Here is a 19441-nt window from a genome sequence, read left to right as displayed (position 1 = left end):
ATAACCTGGTGAGGGCTACAGTTCAGATAGATGTGGCTTGTGCTAGATCTCAGTCAAACCAAAGATATGGGAGGTAGAGCTATAAAAGCCAAGAGATAGGCTTGGAAAACTTGGAACATGGAAGTAGTGGACATTACCAAGTAGCTAGAATTGAAGTCAGGCATCACATATACTTAGCTAGGGGTCAAAGAGAATGAGATTTGCACATGTTCTGCTATGCAAGGATTGGAACCATGTGATGTTCAGAGTTACAAGACAAGGTGTTAGAGAGAAACCTAGATGTCACTAGAAAGAAGTGTATTTGAAATAATTAAGACACAGCTGCCATTACTGTGAAAGTGCTACTACGAGATGTTGGAATGTATGGAATAAAGAGGTGCTGTTTCATGTTCACCCATCAGTGGGTCCAGAGTTGACAGCAGTGTGGTGGATAGGAGCTGCATAGGATATGAAAGTAGGGAAAACAGCTGACCTGTCTGGTGGTGTTATGAAGATGCTCTTAATATCTGGAGAGGTAGGCTACGAAACAGTCACCAGAATAGTTAATCAAGTAGTACAGGAAGATGTCACGACCAATATTTGGCATGGCAGAAGCTTATAGACTTTTGCATGGACAAAGAAGATGCATTAGAGGGAAGAATTTGCAATAGCAACAAATTGCTGGATCAGGCTATGAATGTCACAGAATGAGTCGTAGCACAATTAATCAGGGACAGAGTTAACTTCAAGGAAATGCAGCTTGGCTTTATGCCTGGAATATGTACAAGAGATGCAATCCTCTTAGGGAGATACCTGCAGGAAAAGTACTTAGATAAGAGCTAACCACAATATTTGGCCATTCTTGAGTTGGAAGAAAGTGCTATGCTCTGTAATCCATTAGTCACAAAGGAAACTAGATGTTGAGGGACAGTTTGTAAAAGCTGTACAAGTTATGTAAAAAATATTCTGTAAGTAAAATGGAAGTCAAGAATGGGTTCAGTGAAAAATCTAATGTGAAGACAGCGTCCATCAGGGCTGTTCTCAGCCTCTTAATCAACATAGTCTTACTGGCCATCACAGAAGAGTTTGACTGCTCTTAGGAAATCTGATATGCTGATGATCTAGTTCATAGAGTTTAATCTGTAGAGGAAGTAGAGAAGAAATTCCAGATATGGAAGCAAAACCTAGAATTGAGGAACCTCAAGGTAAAATTAACAAAATGTTAATAAGTAGGAAAGAAAACAGGATACTGGAATCGCCAGGAAAATGGGATTGCTCAATATGTAGAAAAGGAATAGGTAGGAACTCCTTATGCTGTACCAACTTTAAGCTATAGATACACAAAAGGCATAGTGGAATTGTAGACAGGCTAACAATGAAGGCAATCTTTAAATCTAGTAGATGCACCCGAATACTAAGTCATGAAGAGCACAACAAAAATAAACTCTCATAAATGCATGACTGGTTCACTTGAAGTAGTGGACAGCTTTGGTTACCTGGGTAACATAACTAGCAGAGGAGGTGGTTGTTCAGAAAGAATGATGACAAGGGTAAGAATGATGACAAGGGTTGAAAAACATTCAATGATCCATTAACTTTGCTGTCAACAAAGGTTTTCTCCCTCAGAATGAAGGGCTGATTATATGACACTTATGTGAAAAATGCAGTGATGCATGGCAATGAATGTAGAAGACTTGCAGAGGCTAGAATGAAATGAAACCAGCTGGTTCAAATGGGTGTAGGGTGTTAATGTGTGTTAGGGGCAATATACAAATGTGTTGAGAAAAAAAAAAAAAAGTAGGTGGGAAAGAAATCAGGTGTTATGTAGAGGAGAGAAGGCTGTTCTAGTATGGGGGCTTAGGGTGCATATTGAGGATGATTTCTTCATAAAGAAATGATGAGAACTCAAAGTTAATGGAGACCATGCAAGAGTGACACCAAAGAAAACTTGGGCAGAGGTGATGAAGCTGATCTAAAGATGCTATTTCTCATGGAGGAGATGACCAAAAGACTGTATAGATTAGTGACACGTGATGTTGCAGAAGACCTGAAATATCCTAAAGGGATGTTTAAGGACCAAGATATTTTGTACTCTACCAAGTACACATTATACATCTTGTTTAACACTGCTCCACATTAAACCCTTCATATTATTTGAACAAACCCATCACCCTGTTGTTCACTCCTCCATTTGTTCACACTCATTCCTCCACTAGATTTATGCATAAAAGACTTCAATGGCCCACCTCTGACTCCTCCATCTTTCACTTGACTGCATCAGTCCATTCTCATCCTTTCACTGGACTTATGTTTAAAAGACGGCAGTTCATTGTTTGCATGCTGCTTATAATTCCTTCTCTCTAGTGTGTCTTCTTCACCATTTTTATTCTTTACATACATACATACAACTGGCACTCCATCGGTTACAATGATGATAAGGGTTCTAGTTGATTGGATCAAAGGAACAGCCAGCTCATGAGATTAACATACAAGTGGCTGAGCACCCTACAGACACGTGTACCACTTCACATACTTCTCAGGGAGATTCAGCAAGACACAGAGAGTGACAAGGCTGGCCCTTTGAAATACAGGTACTACTCATTTTTGCGAGCTAAGTGAACTGGAGCAATGTGAAATAAAGTGTCTTGCTCAAGGACACAATGTGCCAGCAAGTATTGAACTAACGACCTTATGATTATGAGCCAAATGCCCTAACTGCTATGTCATGCACCTTCAGACACACACACACACATAAATACATAACAGAGTTAAATTCAGTGACATTGGCATAAGGAGACCATTCACTTTTCTGTAAATATATATTATATCCTAGAACTTTTGCCATTAATACATGCCTTCTTTGGAGAAAGGCAAAGTGGCACCATTTTACAGAATATCACTGCAGTAATGAAGTGTTGAAAAATCACAGAAACTCAGCTACTGAGTTATAATAATAATAATAATAATAATAATAATACACTTTGATCTTAGGAATGAGAACCCAGGTTCGAAATTTCTCGAAGACACCTGATGAAGGCTGGAGGGTATATCAGCCGAAACGTGTTAACAACAAACAAGATGAGGACAAATATCCGTCAAATGTAAATAATGTACATAATTCCTCATCTCTTAAATATAGATCGGTATTATAAAAAAAGCAAAACAAAAACAAAGAAAAAAAGAAACACCTGGAGTTAGTAACAATATTTTCAACCAATATAGGAATGGAATTTGGCCAAAATAACTGTTTGTGTTTGATTATTAAATATGGAAAATTAGTACCCCAAACCAGAACCTGGGCATCAACGATCTCCCTATCTCTCTTGTTCCACACAAAGGATGCTACAAATATCTAGGCATTGATGAAAAACATGCACAAAATTGCTGTGAATAAAAACTGAGTGAGCTGAGAATATTACAGCAGATTTAGAAAAGTATGGCAGTCAGAACTCTCCTTTTACAATAAGACAATATCCCACAATGCATTTCCAATACCAGTGCTGATACAAACATAGAATACACACAGGACCCTGACCTCATCTGAAAACCTCCACAGAAACAATGATATCAATGCTGCAGATGGACTACAGGTGCCTGCCTGATAGTCACTCCCAGGGAGCACCTGCTGAAGAATAGCAGTGAAAATGAATATATAAACCCAGAACTAAAAAGTGAAGAGAACAACGTCCTGACACCCTCCCATGCAATCCTAAAACAGTTGGACTAACTTACCCCAATGAAGGCCTGGATATGAAATGCTCACCACATCAAAAGATGATGATGCATGGGAATGTTTTCCAAAGACTTGAGAACAATACTAATATTGATATGAGGTGCTACTTTTCTTGGACATGCAGCTGCTCTCACATCACACTTCAAAGGGGATGCGTTTGGAACCCAAGAACAAGAGATTGCTACTAAATACATAATGAACAAAAGAGAGGGAAGCCCACGCAGCCCCAAGATACAATCGAGAAAGTAGATTAGGTCAGATTTTTGTGGAAGACATCAACACCTGCGCAAAAATGTCATCAAGTTATTAACTCTCTATGTGACATGATGTTTTCACTAAAACAATATACAAAACCAACCAAAAAATGACTGTTCTGGGATGAATACAGAGAATTGGCCTGTTACTCAATACATACACAAACTTCAATACAAGGAATATTGGTAAAATATTTTCATCAGAATTAAAACCAAGTGCAAACATAACAGGGCAGATATTTTTGTTTCGGGCACAGAAAAAGTATGTACCATAGTAGAGGTCAGCTGTCTTGCTGATGTGAATATCCCTTCCGAGATGAAAGGGAAAGAAGATTACTATGGAGAAATGCTTTGAAACCTTCAACTTCTATATCCAGATTATAAATTCACATTTATACCAATAATAATTGGTACACATAGTTATGTTAGTAAATGTGTAAGTGACAATTTGGAAAAATTAGGGTTTTTGGGAAAAGAAACCAACCAGCTAACATGCGTATTACAAATACAATCTGTAAGTGGAACAATCAAAATATGCAAGACATTTCTCAATCTCAGGATGTGAATTTGTTTTTGCTACCTACGTCCCATCAATGAAACTTTATATCTTTGGGAAAAACCAACTTCTTCCTTACAGGAGGACTTTAGATAATTCAAAATAGAAGAGAACATGCACACACACATATATATGTATATATACACACACTTGCACACGCATATACATATATACACACACAGTTTATAATCATTCAAAATAAAGTAAGAAAATGGAGATACAACATTTAGTAAAATTTTATCTGCAAACAGCAATTATTAAAATCATTATATTAAGTAAAATCTCTTCAGAGGTGAAGAAAAAGGATATACCATTATGTTTTTAAGCATTCTATTTTAGAATCATCAAATACAACCCTTACAAAAACCTAATGGTATATCTTTTTTCTTCCCCTCTGAAGAGATTTTGCCTAATATAATGATTTTAATAATTGCTATTGAAACAGCTGTAAGAAATTATGTTTGATTTTTGCAGATAAATTTTTATTAAATCTTATATCTCCATTTTCTTTGTTTCTTTTGAATGATTATAAACCATGGTTTATAAATAAACCTATTGTTTTATGAATATTATTATTCACAACAAATATTAGGTATTAAACCAGTAATTCATTGGATGATACCATCCCTTTATGAGGCTAATTAAACCTCTAATTGAATTTATGTATACATAGACAATTTTATTCTTATGGGAGAGAAACAGGGTAAAGACCATCTGAGACAATAAAACCTGTATAATACCAACAAGAGCTTTCTTGGTTCTTGAAGAACTGTCCAACCCAAGCATGAATGGCCAGTGGACTGACCCAACCCATCACTTGGTTTACCAACTCAATTTACCTCATCACCATTTCCTTCCTTCAAACTAATCCCTAATATTACCCTACACACTCTGTAAAATGGTTAAGCTTTTTGGGATGGGCATCCAGGAACAAAACACATGCCAAATGGAGACATTGGAGCAAGACAGGGACCTCAAGGCTGTTGGATACGGTCAGTGTCTAACCCATGCCAGCATGGAAAATTGATCTAAAATGATGACAATGATGATGATGATGATACATGGATGTTGATACACACACACACACACACACATAACTTGTAGGTGCAGTCTGACTAAATGGTTAAGAATTTTACTTTGCAACTACAAAAACCTGGGTCCAAAGTAATCACATGTAGCTTCGTCAAAGATCATTTCCTATAGTACAGGTCGATCCTTACACTGTGAGTGAAACTGGACAGATGGAAACTATACAGAAGCTCATCAGTTGGATGTATCCATAATCGAAAAGGTAGAGGCTTGTCACAGACAATGTGTGAGGCTGATTTTGGCAGTGAATGTGGCTGATTCTGGTGGTGAATAATGATAAGGCTATGCATTTCTGTGGAATGCTCAATCATACTGACGTTAATTCAGGACCAAGAAATCCAGTTGATTAATTGGATCCTTATTGTCAAATGATGGTGATCCATGACTCCCACTATCACCACCACTGATACCACATGTATATATGTTATTTTCTTTTTCTTGTTTCTTTCTGAGCCACAAACTCATGAAGCCATTATCAAGACTTTTGAAATAAGATGGGTATTTAAAACAGGTAGAGACTAACACTGTTCAGATACGCCAACACACACACACACACATTATACTTTTAGAAGAAGAAGGGTGACTGTGATTTTGAAGTTTTGGCCTGCTAGCCTTCATTAGATACTGGTACACTTGAGTTTTTCTTGGCTTTGTATAGTCTCTGGTAAGTTGCTTTTTCTGGGGTAGGTGGAGCTATGTGAAATGGTAATTGAGTTTGGAGTTTGGAGTTTGGATAATTGAGTTTGTACACCTGAAAAGTAGATGTAAACAGTGTGATAGGGAAAAGTAGGAGGCAAGTCTGTTTATAGGATGAGTGCTGATAGAAAGATATTACTGAGAGATTTTATTGTTTGAAGTGGGAGTTGCATAACTGTTCAGAGTTCAGTCAAGCATTAAATAACTTTTTAATCAGACACATTTACTTTAGATGTATCAGATTCAGACCACGAGATCGTTAGTATAGAAATTCGGTTATTGTTGTGTTTTAGGGTTCACAAAGATTGTCAGTAGATGAAAGGTTAGCAAGCCAGCAGATGTCCAACTGAAGTTTGCTTCTGATGTTATTTGATATCTATTTCAAGAATTTAACCTGTGTTTTGGGGAAAGTAAAGATTGAAAAAATATGTTGCTATAAGTATTTATTAAGGGTATTCAAGTCATTTTCCAGCTTGGTTACTTGTATTCATATTTATAATATATATAGATGCATATCTTTGTAAATATGATTGTGTATGGAGACATATGTATGGTTAGGCATTTAAATGCTTATATATGTATACTCAAATTTGCATATATGTAGTTAGATCCATGTTTGTGTGTCTCTGAGCACATATATATATATATATAAATGTAAATGTATGTATGTTTGTATATGGGTATATGCACACATTCTATGATACCGTATATTTGTATGTTTGCGTAAGTCAAAAATAATTCATGATGGGTATGGCCTATTTGTCCCTTTGTTATTGTGAAGAACAATTTGACTCAACAGAGTTAAAGTTTTTCATTACTATTATATTAGCTATGATTGTCGCACAATAAACTGATAAAGTAATAATAATAATAATAATAATAATAATAATAATCCTTTCTGCTGTGGGTACAGGGCTTGAAATATGGAGGGAAAAGGCTAGGTGGTAACACGAACTCCATTGTCTGACTGGTACTTATTTTTATTGACCCTGAAGGGATAAAAGGCATAGCTGATCTCCATGGAATTTGAACTAAGAATGTAAAGACAGATGAAATGACACTAAGCATTTTTTCTGAAGTTCTAATGGTTATGTGAGCTCACCACACTGATAGTAGTAGTAGTAGTAGTAGTAGTAGTTTATCTTTAATTAGTCACAGAGGCTTGAAGAAATACAAAAATATGAAACTTGTTCCTTAAGTGCCACAAAATAAAGTGGAGTGCAAAAGACAAATTTCTAAAGATAAAAAAAAAGGAGGGGCTTGAGAGATATACAGTTTATGAATGGACAGGTTTACGATTTTAAATGAATATATATATATCAATGAAAATAAAATAAAAACATACAATTAAGCTCATGATAATTGAACCAAGATGTAATTAAAAAGAAAACAAAGTGAAAGATTAGGTTGGGTTTGAACACTCAACAGCCTAATCCATTATGAATTGATTACGATTATAAGTGCAACTGAATGCAACAGTATGAATCTTTTGGAGATATTTAATGTTGAAAGACTATCTTCAAAATATACTCTTTTAAGATTCACTCTCCTCCCCTCCTCTCTCATTGTGTGCGTGTGTGTGTGTGCATGTATGTATATGTGTGTGTGTGTTATGGATGCAGGAATATTTTTGTTTTGGTTAACAAGCTCACTTCCAAACCATGTGATTTTTGTTACACACCCATTGCACAGGACCTTGGGCAATTGTATATTATTACAGTCTAGTCCTGGCCAAAACTTCTGAGTGGATTTAATAGACAGAAACTGAAAGAATCCCATTGTATGTGTTTGTTTCTGAGCATCTGTTTACATGTTCTCTGAATATCAATCTATAAGCACAAAAGCTCTTGCTATTTCTCATGTCAACAAAATCGTCTGCTGGCTTTGCAGATTTGGAGACATGTGAGATACAAGATCCTTACTTGAAAAATAGGCAAGTGTTAAAGACAGGAAGGGTATTTGGCTATAAAATGATGCCTTGAAAATACAGTCATCTAACCCATGCTAGCATGAAATAATGGATGTAAAAGAAATGAAAAAATATAGACAGAATACACAACACAACACAACACAACACAAAAGAATAATTACTCTTTTACTTATTTCAGTCATTTGACTGTGGTCATGCTGGAGCACCACCTTTAGTCGAGCAAATTGAGCCCAGGACTTATTCTTTGTAAGCCTAGCACTTATTCTAAGTTACGGGGACGTAAACACACCAGCATCGGTTGTCAAGTGATGTTGGGGGGAGGACAAACACACACACACACACAAACATATACACACACACACACATATGTATATATATATATATATATATATAGTGGCTGTGTGGTAAGTAGCTTGCTTACCAACCACATGGTTCCGGGTTCAGTCCCACTGCGTGGTACCTTGGGCAAGTGTCTTCTACTATAGCCTCGGGCCGACCAAAGCCTTGTGAGTGGATTTGGAAGACGGAAACTGAAAGAAGCCCGTCGTATATATGTGTATATATATATATATGTATATGTGTGTGTGTTTGTGTGTCTGTGTTTGTCCCCCTAGCATTGCTTGACAACCGATGCTGGTGTGTTTATGTCCCCGTCACTTAGCGGTTCGGCAAAAGAGACCGATAGAATAAGTACTAGGCTTACAAAGAATAAGTCCTGGGGTCAATTTGCTCGTCTAAAGGCGGTGCTCCAGCATGGCCGCAGTCAAATGACTGAAACAAATAAAAGAGTAAAAGAGAAAAGAGTATATATATATATATGACGGGCTTCTTTCAGTTCCCATCTATCAAATCCACTGACAAGGCTTTGATCGGCCCGAGGCTATAGTCGAAAACACTTGCCCAAGGTGCCATGCAGTGGGACTGAACCCGGGACCATGTGGTTGGTAAGCAAGCTACTTACCACACACCCACTCCTGCACCTATTTATAAATATATTATATTTTGATTCATCGTAAATCTAAAGAATTCTACTTTAGTACATGTATCTCTACATTGTAGCAATATATGTTTCACATAAGTAGAACTAAAGCCAAACAGTGGAATTTTATATCAGTTGGCCATAACTAGTTTATGTGACTAACGGACACACGCATCACACATAGAGAATGTTAAAGAAAGGAGAAATCTTATTGAAAATGGATTATGAATACATTTAAGTAAATTAAGAGAGCTATAATAGCTGACTCAGCCTGGTATTTAACAGTTTAAGATGTTTTACAGTCAAAGTTACAACTGCAACTAAGCCATTCAAGTGTTTAATTATGTTGGCGTCAGTTGAGAGAACGAATAAAGAAAAGAGAAGGATTGATATTAGTTTACTAGTTTTGTGGTAGATTGTAATGTAGGAAGACCAAAACTGCATCGTATATTAAATAAAAATGTAAAATAATCTTAATAGTTATGAATAATTGTTTTATGTCAGCAAGCAAAGTAGATTATATTGCTAGGTGTTGAAATTCCCATCGCTGGACTGTTTTACAAACAATTATTGTATCACATCCAAAAGAAATTCAGTTCTGTAAATTCTCCAGTAAATACCATTTCTCCTGCTTGATTTGATCTTAAAAACAAAATAGCAACTCTAATGTTTTGACTCTGTTGGCATATTTCCCTGTTGGCCCCTCTCTTACATTCTGCCAGCTTTATAAATAATTCTCATGTCTAGAGAGGGGATTTGATTTTCTATGACACACATTTTATTGCTTAGTTTCAATCACAGAAAGAAATTAGAGATTTTAAAACAGAACTTATTTTGAAAAAGGAAAACACACACACACACACACACACACACACACACACACACACACACACACACACATACACACACACACACATATATATATATATATATATGTATATATACATACACACACACATACATACATGTATCTCACAACAGAGTAGATTAAATTACATAAGATTAGACAACAGATAGAGAGACAGACACACAGACAGATTGCAAAAGAGAGCAAGTGGTTTAACGATCTACAGATATAAAGATAAATATGTATATTTAATATAATTAAATATGTTGGATAATGACTTAAGATTTGTCTTGCAACTAATTAGACTATTAATGAAATGGAATAAAGTGCCATTTCATATATATATATATATATATTATATTACAGATAAATTCCTCTGTTTACATAATATCGAAGTCTCGTTCATTCTTTTGTTGTCATATCATCACTATTAATTAATATATATCTGTGTGCATGAAGGTGCATAGCTCAGTGATTAGAGCATCAAGCTTACAATCTTGAGGTTGTGAGTTCGCTTCCTGACGTCACTGGCGTCAAGCTGTAAAGGAAAGAGAACTCCAAATGACTCGTCCTTGTTTTCTTTGTATCATTTTGTTGTCCCTTTTTTGTATCACCTAACTGTCTGGATGTTTTGCATTCTTTCCCATTTCGTATTATATATATATATATATATATATATATATATATGTATGTATATATATATATATATATATATATATATATATATACACACATATATATATATATACATGTTTATGTATATATATATAACAAATGAAAGACAGAAGATAGAATATACGAGAATATATTATTAGTCACAACAATTGTTTAGACAAATCTAGCATCGACTCCTCTTGTGGGACACAAAAACTGGTTCAGGAGTACCCAGTGGTGCAGACATATCTTGTCAGGTGATAAATATTTCTTAAGTTCTAACCTCATCTTCTTTGAAGTAGTCACCTTACACACCATTCCTGCCACTTTTGCAATCCGGCCTGGAAGTCGCTTCCTGTAAGTGAGTCAAGGACCTTCTGTGATTTGGTCTGGATCCGGAGAACAGTGTTAAAATAGTGACCTTCAATCTGCTTTTTCATCTTGGTGAAGAGATGGAAATCACAGGTGCTCTGTTTGGTGAATGAGGGGGGGGGGGGAAGTGATACCATGTTGTTTTTGACGAGGAACTCATGAGTGAGGAGAGCTTGATGACAGGGAACACTGTCATCATGAAGAATCCAATTCTTTGTGCACCACAGATCCGGTTGCTTCCACCGAATGTCCTCAATCAAATGCTTCAAAATATTCCAGTAGAATTCTCAGTTGATGGTCTGGCCCTGGGGAATGAACCCTCGATGCACAATACCACATTTCCGGGGGTGATGCTTGTGGCAGGTCTTCCAGATTGTTCATTGTCTTCCAGGGATGTTCTTCCATTTTTGAAGCATCCATGCCACTTGGAACATTGCATGTGACCCATAGCCTTGTTGCTGTAAGCTGGTCAAAGCACACTCAATTTCTCTGTAGCAGACTTCCCAAGTTTAATGCAAAATTTCACATTGATTGGCCCTTTGTTCCTGTCCATGACAAAATCGCAGACTACAGCATACACATGACCATAACAACACAAATTTCACAACTTACGAAGTAAATGCAGCAATGTCACTCAACACACTACCTCATGAAGGTCTCTGCTGGCTCTCACTGTGCACACAACCATGTGCTGCCATCTGTTGGTGTGATACAGAACTAGTCCAGGAACTTTTTGAAGCCACCTCATATATATGAAGGAAAATCTAGTCATAAGCATGTGAACAAGCAGAGTAACATTGCTGTAGATTCTAAACTTAATTCTTCTGTGTTCACATATAACACACACGCACATATACACACACACATAGACATATGTAATATGGATTTATTGGTTTACATGTATTTCATGAGAAAGAAGGAAAATACATCCAGAAGGCAAAAAAGAATATGATTTTGTGCATTTCGATATATTTCCAGAAGATATTTAACAGAGTTGAGATGTGGATCAGAAATTTACTAAGGAAAACTGAAAGAAAATTCTTTAAAGTCTGACAATTTAATGATTTAGAAACACATTATATATTATCATAGGGTGGAAGACTCTAGTGTGAAGTGAAAATTCTATCAGGACAAAACAAGATTTATATTATTTTCTTATTTGCAGACGACTAAGTGGAAACAGCAGTTAAAGCAGATCCTGAATTGAAAATGTTAGAAAGCAAAAAACAAGAGAAATCAGTTAAAATGCCTTGAAGTTTCTTCTTGCTTGAGAGTTTGTAAGGTGAAAGATTTTTATGAGACTAAGAATTATGATAGATCTGCTGGCAATTGATCACTTATTATTTGAGGTGTTACACTGACCAGACTGTAGAAATATAAATTCAATAGTGAAGTTGATAATAGAAAATATGAAAGACAAACTGTTGAAAATTCAACTGACTTTCCAGGTTAACACATTAAACTATATATATATATATATATATATATATATATATATATATATATACACATTCGCCCATACCCATCAAACTCAGCAAGAAAAACTAAATGAAGGAAAAAAAAAAATTTTATCAAGTTGAAAAATATTTCCATATTTGAAACTGACTTACCTGTGTGGTCCATAACAAGAGCAAGATAGAGCGGCAGTACTTTGCAAAGGCAGGATATATTTTAGTGAAAGAGAGCAAATGAAGAGATAAACAGATTGGTAATGACCACCAGATAGAGTTGACGATTGTGTTGCCAGCAGGAGTAACAACACTCCAACAGGCACAACAACATTTTCAGCTTCTCATTATCTACTGGCTAAAGAAACATTTAACGATTACATGCTCACCATTTTCCTAATGTATTTATTAAAAAAAAAAATTATTATTATTATTATTATTTCATCATTATTTCACTCAGTACTTTGTAAGTGTTCTGCTGATATTTGGATTCCAAGATACTTAGTTGTATCCCACAACCTTAGGTATCAAGCATGTATCTGATATTCCCCACTGTGTTAAGAAAACAGGTTTTTCTCTAAAGTCAGGAAATTCATCTCAGACCTCACATCATCAACCAACCATTCAAACTTCTTGCAACCGTTTCCTAAGCTTCCGACTACAATTGGGATAATGATAACTTTACAGCAATTCCAGATTCTTTGAAGTTTGTATTTTAAGTCCTAGAATTATTTGTCTTACATTCTTTATTTGCCATTCCTGTATCAAACAGGCAAGAAATATCAATTAAACAACACACTTCTCTCTTTGACAATATCTGGCCAGGAATGTTCTATTTGCTTATCTCTTTGAAGTTTCATATCCCACACTTTCTTCACACAATTGTTCTCAAAGATGTATTCTGGTTTATGGCCATACCATACTGCCAAATGTTTCTAATCCATAATTCTTTCCACAAATTTGTCAAGGGATGATTGTTGCAACCTTGTCATATCTCTTTTATAATTATTATTACTAATACTGTTATTATTATTATTATTATTATTATTATTATCATTATTACTAATACTGTTGTTATCATTATTATTATCATTATTGTTATTATTATTATTATTATTAGTATGATAGAGTAGGAAAACTGAGAGTGCTCCAGACAAAATGCATTTACATATCTCTTTACATTCTCACGATAAATCCTACCAGAGTCGACTTCATCTTTTATCCTTCTCTGTGAAGTACTTGAGGATTGATCTAATTAATTATCTCTAATCAACAAAACTTCTCCCCCAAATCAGTGTTCTTGTTGCTATCTATGAAATCAAGAAATTATTTTTAGAACCAAAAAAAATCCTCATTATTATTATTATTATTTTAACTCGGGTTTTGTTGGAACTCATGGAGCCTTGCATGCATAGCAAGCCTGCTACCTGAAGCCTACAGCACCATGCTATCAGTTGTTTTCAACTATCTTATACTTTTCTGATGACAAGGAGGTAAAACTTTTCTAATAGCTCTACTGGGCACTCTATTATAATTTCCTTTATATTCCTCTTGGTGCCTTCTGATACTGTCTCCAATGATCCAACGATAATTGGCACTATCTTCCACCTTCTTCATTTTCCATAGTTGGGCTATCTCATATTTGAGAGGATCTTATATGTCTATTCTTTCATCTTGCTTCTTGACTATTCACCAGTTAAAGAGACACACAACATCAGTTATAGAACACATGTGGTTCCTCTTGATACCCAATTCTCTTCAGTAGATAGCAACCCACTTTTTACTTGGTGTTCATACAGTTCACTGGCCAAAAGACCTGACAGTAGTTTCCGCCTTAACGGAAAGCATGTTATTGGTCAAAAGCTGGATACAATGTCATCCTTTTTGAATATCCTTTACACATATCAATGTCTTTCCTTTTGTCATCCAGCAGTTCTGCTATCTTTTCGTGGAACCCTCTCAGCTTCTTCATTCAATAACCTTGGATGCCATCCAGAATTACTATTATTATTATTGCCTTTGCACAGCTTCTAACACTGGAGATGTATTACAGTATCAGCTGTTCTCTACCAGTGAACTAAGGTAACACCTCTTATTTTTCAAGAGTATCCGAGCGGTTCCAAGCAGTGCTGTTTTCTGCAAGTTCTCCACCCTTATTGCAGCCCCTATTTGTTCCATGTTCTTCTCAAGATTTTTACTCACTGTTCCCAGGTCTCTGACAATTATTGGTACCACTACCATTATTATTATTATTATTATTATTATTATTACTTGACAACATACGGAGAGAGAGGTGGGGGGTAAAAGAATTCAAATTAATAAATAAATCAACACTCTTGCTATGTCTCTCCAGCCATGCCACTCTGCTGAATCACATTTCCCACAGCAAACACTTTACTCAGTCTTTCTACCCTCAGACCTGTGTCATCTCTTTATAACTTCTATATTTTCCTTCTCATCTGTCCTCACAGTCTCCCAGGACACAAAAGACCATAAACATCCCTCTTTCTTTCTCTAACTAATACAAAACACTTAGTCTGCGGTTAAATCTTTAGAGTCTGAAGCCAGTTCTTCAGTGAATGCCTATCGAAATGTCACATGACTGAGTGATGCTAAAATATTACTTATGCTTTCCAAACTTAACAAAACTCGCAAATCCTCTCTAAATCCAGCATACTTTGTCTTTTTTACTCCAGAAAATATATCTGTCTGATTCGCATTAGCATAAGCTGTAAAAGATTAAAGTCAGATGTAAAAAGGTTGAATAATCAGTCAATACTAATCTAGTTACAATTGAACAGTGTAGCAGGGCTTAGCACCGAATCTTAGAAAAGAAACAGAAACAGAGAAAGAGAGAGAGAGACAAAAATGCAATATGAATGTATTAGATTATAATACGTGAATAAGAAACAAAAGTTTGAGTTTGAACTTATTCTTTAACTCATAAAAAAAATATTGTTATAAAAATGTAAACATATTTCAATATTAGTTTGTGAGAGAAATTTCTTGTATTTTGTGTGAATGTATGAAAGACGTTAACCATTGATACTTAATTAACAAACACTTAATTAACCCAGCACAGGGGAAACATAATTACAGAACAAAACAGTAACAAAATCATATAATAATAAAACTATTATCTGAATAATGAAACTAAATAATAATAATGATAATAATAATAATAATAATAATAATAATAATAATAATAATGAATTCAGTTTAAACTGCAAGTGATTAAGTATATTGTTTATTTTAATTAACCACAAAGCTATTTTGCATAGAAGAGGACATAGTCAACTGAAGGAAATTCAGTTTTGTATTTTAATGTATGTTAGGAAAACCCAGAAAAGTAAAAGCTGAGGTGATGTCACTAAGATCTGGACTCGAGATAATAGAAGTAAATGCAAAAAAATTGTATTCAATGGTTCATAATTTTGGGTTGTTTACTCACTGGTAAAAATAAAATTCAGTTATGATGTAAAGTAACATTACACAACCAGTGTAGTTCTGAGTATTGTTCAGCAAGAAAGTTGCATAGATATACAAGTTCAGCACGGATTGTTAGATGTCTTTTACGAAGAAGAAGAAGAAGAAGAAGTAAAAAGGAGATGAGAAAGTGACTTGTTGTCATCTCTAACAGACACGACTACACTGATATAGCTGTATAGGAGAATGAAGAATACAAAACTGGTGAGAGAATTGCTGTGAGCAGATGAAAGATGGTACCAGATGGACTGAGGAATATCAGGGATCTGGAGGTAGTGGTGTTATCTGAGCGTGTTGAGCCTTGGAACGAAAATGATAAATGATGAAGGAGAATGGCAGTGATGTCCCTGTACTCAGATCCACGTGACACAGGAATGTAAGCATAATAATAATGGTTGGTTACTATAGAAATAGAGAGGAATGGAGGGAAGGGTGAGTGAAAGGAGGAGGAGGGGGAAGTTAGGATTATAAATTACAGTCTAAGACCATGAGTTTCAGGTCAACAGATGGCAATCAGTTGATCTCTTTGACCAGCATTAATGAAACTTGAATAACAAACCAAATCCTAAGCAATGCATTCACACGCACACACACACACACAAACTTGAATAATAATTATAGAAGTTTCTTAAATCCTAAGAAATGCATTCACACACACTCAAACACATGCATGCACACAGACAGACAGACAGACACACACACACACACACAGGTATTAAGTATTTTCTTTTTCTGCTTTAATATTAATATCTTACAATTAAATCCATTCTGATTGAGAAAAGTTGTCTTCAGATTCTGAGCTTTTTTTTTAAATTTTAAACATGGAAAGAGATGCTTATTGTAATAATTTCTCACAGAATAATCCTTTCTATTATAGGCACAAGGCTCGAAATTTTGTGGGGAAGGGATCAATCGATTACGTTGACCCCGGTGTTTAACTGGTATTTATTTCATCGACACTGAAGGGATGAAAGGCAAAGTTGACCATGGTGGAATTTGAACTTTGATCGCAAAGATGGATGAAATGCTGCTAAGCATTTTTCTCAGTGTGCTAACCATTCTGCCAGCTCCCCACATTCAATTGCTAGCAAGATAATAATATAGAGTACATTATTTACATCATTCACATTTGACGGATATTTGTCCTCATCTTGTTTGTTGTTAACACAACGTTTCGGTTGATATACCCTCCAGCCTTCATCGGGTGTCTTGGGGGAAATTTTGAACCTGGGTTCTCATACCTAAGGTATTTTTTCGATGTTATTGTTGTTGTTATTATTATTGTTATTATTATTATTATTATTATTATTATTATTATTATTATTCAGGTCACTGCTTGGAATCGAACTTGGAATCTTGGGGTTATTAGCCTGTGCTCTTAACCATTACGCCATACCTGTATGTATGATTATCAGTATTTTTCTATATGTGGGGTAGGAGAATGTTGTTAAAAGTTTTCTTCAGGTCCATAAATTTTCAGTATTTATTCGTAGCCATCCATAACTGACTCAAAGTTCAATCATCTTTAAAGGCAATGTGTTGTGCCCCAGGGATGATCGGCTCAGCTGGTCTCACTCAGGTTTCCTGACTGGCAAAACAGATTATAGTCCTAGTTTAGGGAAGACAGAAATGGTATCCAGCTATAAAACCATTTGTTCTATCAAAAACCAAACCATTTGCACAGACATAAGAAGTGGATATAAAGAGATAAAGGAAATATATTGGAATATTCCCTTTGACATCACTATGATCATAGAGGAATGAATACCATAATTTAGAATAATGTTCTGTTAATTAACCTCCATGTATTTAAAGGGGAAATGTTTGATTTGACCCCAGTTGGTTCAATATTGATTCTGGAGCTGATTTAGTGAGATTTGAAAAGGTTGGTCTGTAACTCTGTGGAACCACTTGCTTCCCATAGTCATAATATAACATATTTCTGAAGACATTAATAAAAGCAAAGCCATTATTGTGGCAGTAGTTACCCAAGGGAACATTTAATAAAGGAAAGTTTTTAGAAGTGAAAGTTTCAATGACACCAAGTAATGCAATATACTTCAACATGTCGAAACATATTCATTGCCATTTGTAAATATTTGTGAGATTCAGTCAAGACAGGACTTAGATTGGAAAGAAGTTATCTGAAAAACACGACAAATAAAATTACAGCAAAAACCAAAGGAATTTAGTATGCTAAAGACGGCTTACAAAATATTTATTTATTCACAAATATTTATTTTCTCTCAGCTACTACAATACTCTCCCAGTATTGACACCAAGATCTCAGAACTCTTTCTTATTCTCAGAATGTGTTGATAAATGTAAAACCAATCAAAATAGAACTGTTTTGTCCTGAAGGAGTAGTTTAATTCAAAAGAGTTCAAAGGGACAAAGAGAAAAGAAAAAAGACAAAAACAGAAAAATAGTGGAAAACTATATGAATATAAATATAAGTGCAGGCATGGCTGTGTGGTAAGAAGTTTGTTTCTCAACCACATGGTTCTGGGTTCAGTCCCACAGTGTGACACCCCGGGCAAGTGTCTTCTACTATATACTCGTGCCAACAAAGCCTTGAGCGTGACTTTGGAAGACAAAAGTTCAAAGAAGCCCATTGTACATATGTATATGTGTGTCAGTGTTTGTTTCTCCCCTACCTGACAACTGAGGCCGGTTCTATGTCCCTGTAACTTAGCAGTTTGACAAAGAAGACAGATAGAATAAGTACCAGGCTAAAAGAAAATACAAGTACTGGGGTTGATTCCGTTAACTAAATATTCTTCAGGACTGCTCCAGCATGGCTGCAGTCTAATAACTGAAACAAGTAAAAGACAAAAATACCACCTGAAATTCTTGTATACATAATTAATAAATTGTTGATCATTTTTCCCATTTGTAAATGCTGACACTTTGAATAACATTCAGTAATGGAACAGAGATACTCTACAGTATGTAATGAAAAGTGTGGTTGTTTAAGGATAATGAATGAAACACCCGTGTTTCCAGAAGTGAAGTATCCAAATTCCAAAGAATTCCTCTCAACACATGGCTATGATGCTCCCCCACTACTTCTGCTCATGATCAGAGATGCACATATCGTCAGCCACTAAGGGACATGCTCAACTGGTTAAGGTCAAACAACTGACAAGCAAATCTGTGGTATTGTGTAGAATATTTGTTGTATCCCATCTTTTTATACCAAGACAAAGCAATGTACATGATAACACTTCCAATCAATTAAGACCAGAAGCCATGAGAGCCAAAGCCTGGTACTACATCAGGACATTTATTATTATTATTATTATTATTATTGCAGCAAAAACAATGTTTTGGGTACACTGATGGTTGGAGCTGAATAATGAAAGCTTTCACTATGGCTAAAGATCAATATATTTCCAACAAGTTAAAGGAACATTTG

General features: G+C 35.4%; 1 protein-coding gene across 6 annotated transcripts in view; it reads right to left on the bottom strand.

Annotated features, from left to right (window-relative positions):
• Window positions 1-19441, bottom strand: part of LOC106876447 (cell adhesion molecule 2) — an 877233-nt gene that overhangs the window by 71294 nt on the left and 786498 nt on the right. For 2 of the 6 annotated variants that reach the window (XM_089360683.1, XM_089360682.1), the window contains exon 6: window positions 12700-12738. The exons of the other annotated variants lie outside the window; for them this stretch is intronic. In XM_089360683.1, the coding sequence (XP_089216809.1) occupies window positions 12700-12738 (39 nt within the window). The remainder of the gene's footprint in view (window positions 1-12699; window positions 12739-19441) is intronic. 6 annotated transcript variants of the gene reach the window in all.

Source organism: Octopus bimaculoides, chromosome 12 (assembly GCF_046866305.1).
Source record: "Octopus bimaculoides isolate indiv1 chromosome 12, ASM4686630v1, whole genome shotgun sequence".
Classification (NCBI taxonomy): domain Eukaryota; kingdom Metazoa; phylum Mollusca; class Cephalopoda; order Octopoda; family Octopodidae; genus Octopus; species Octopus bimaculoides.
Note: the sequence above shows the minus strand (reverse complement) of the source record. Positions and strands in the feature narration are given on the sequence as shown.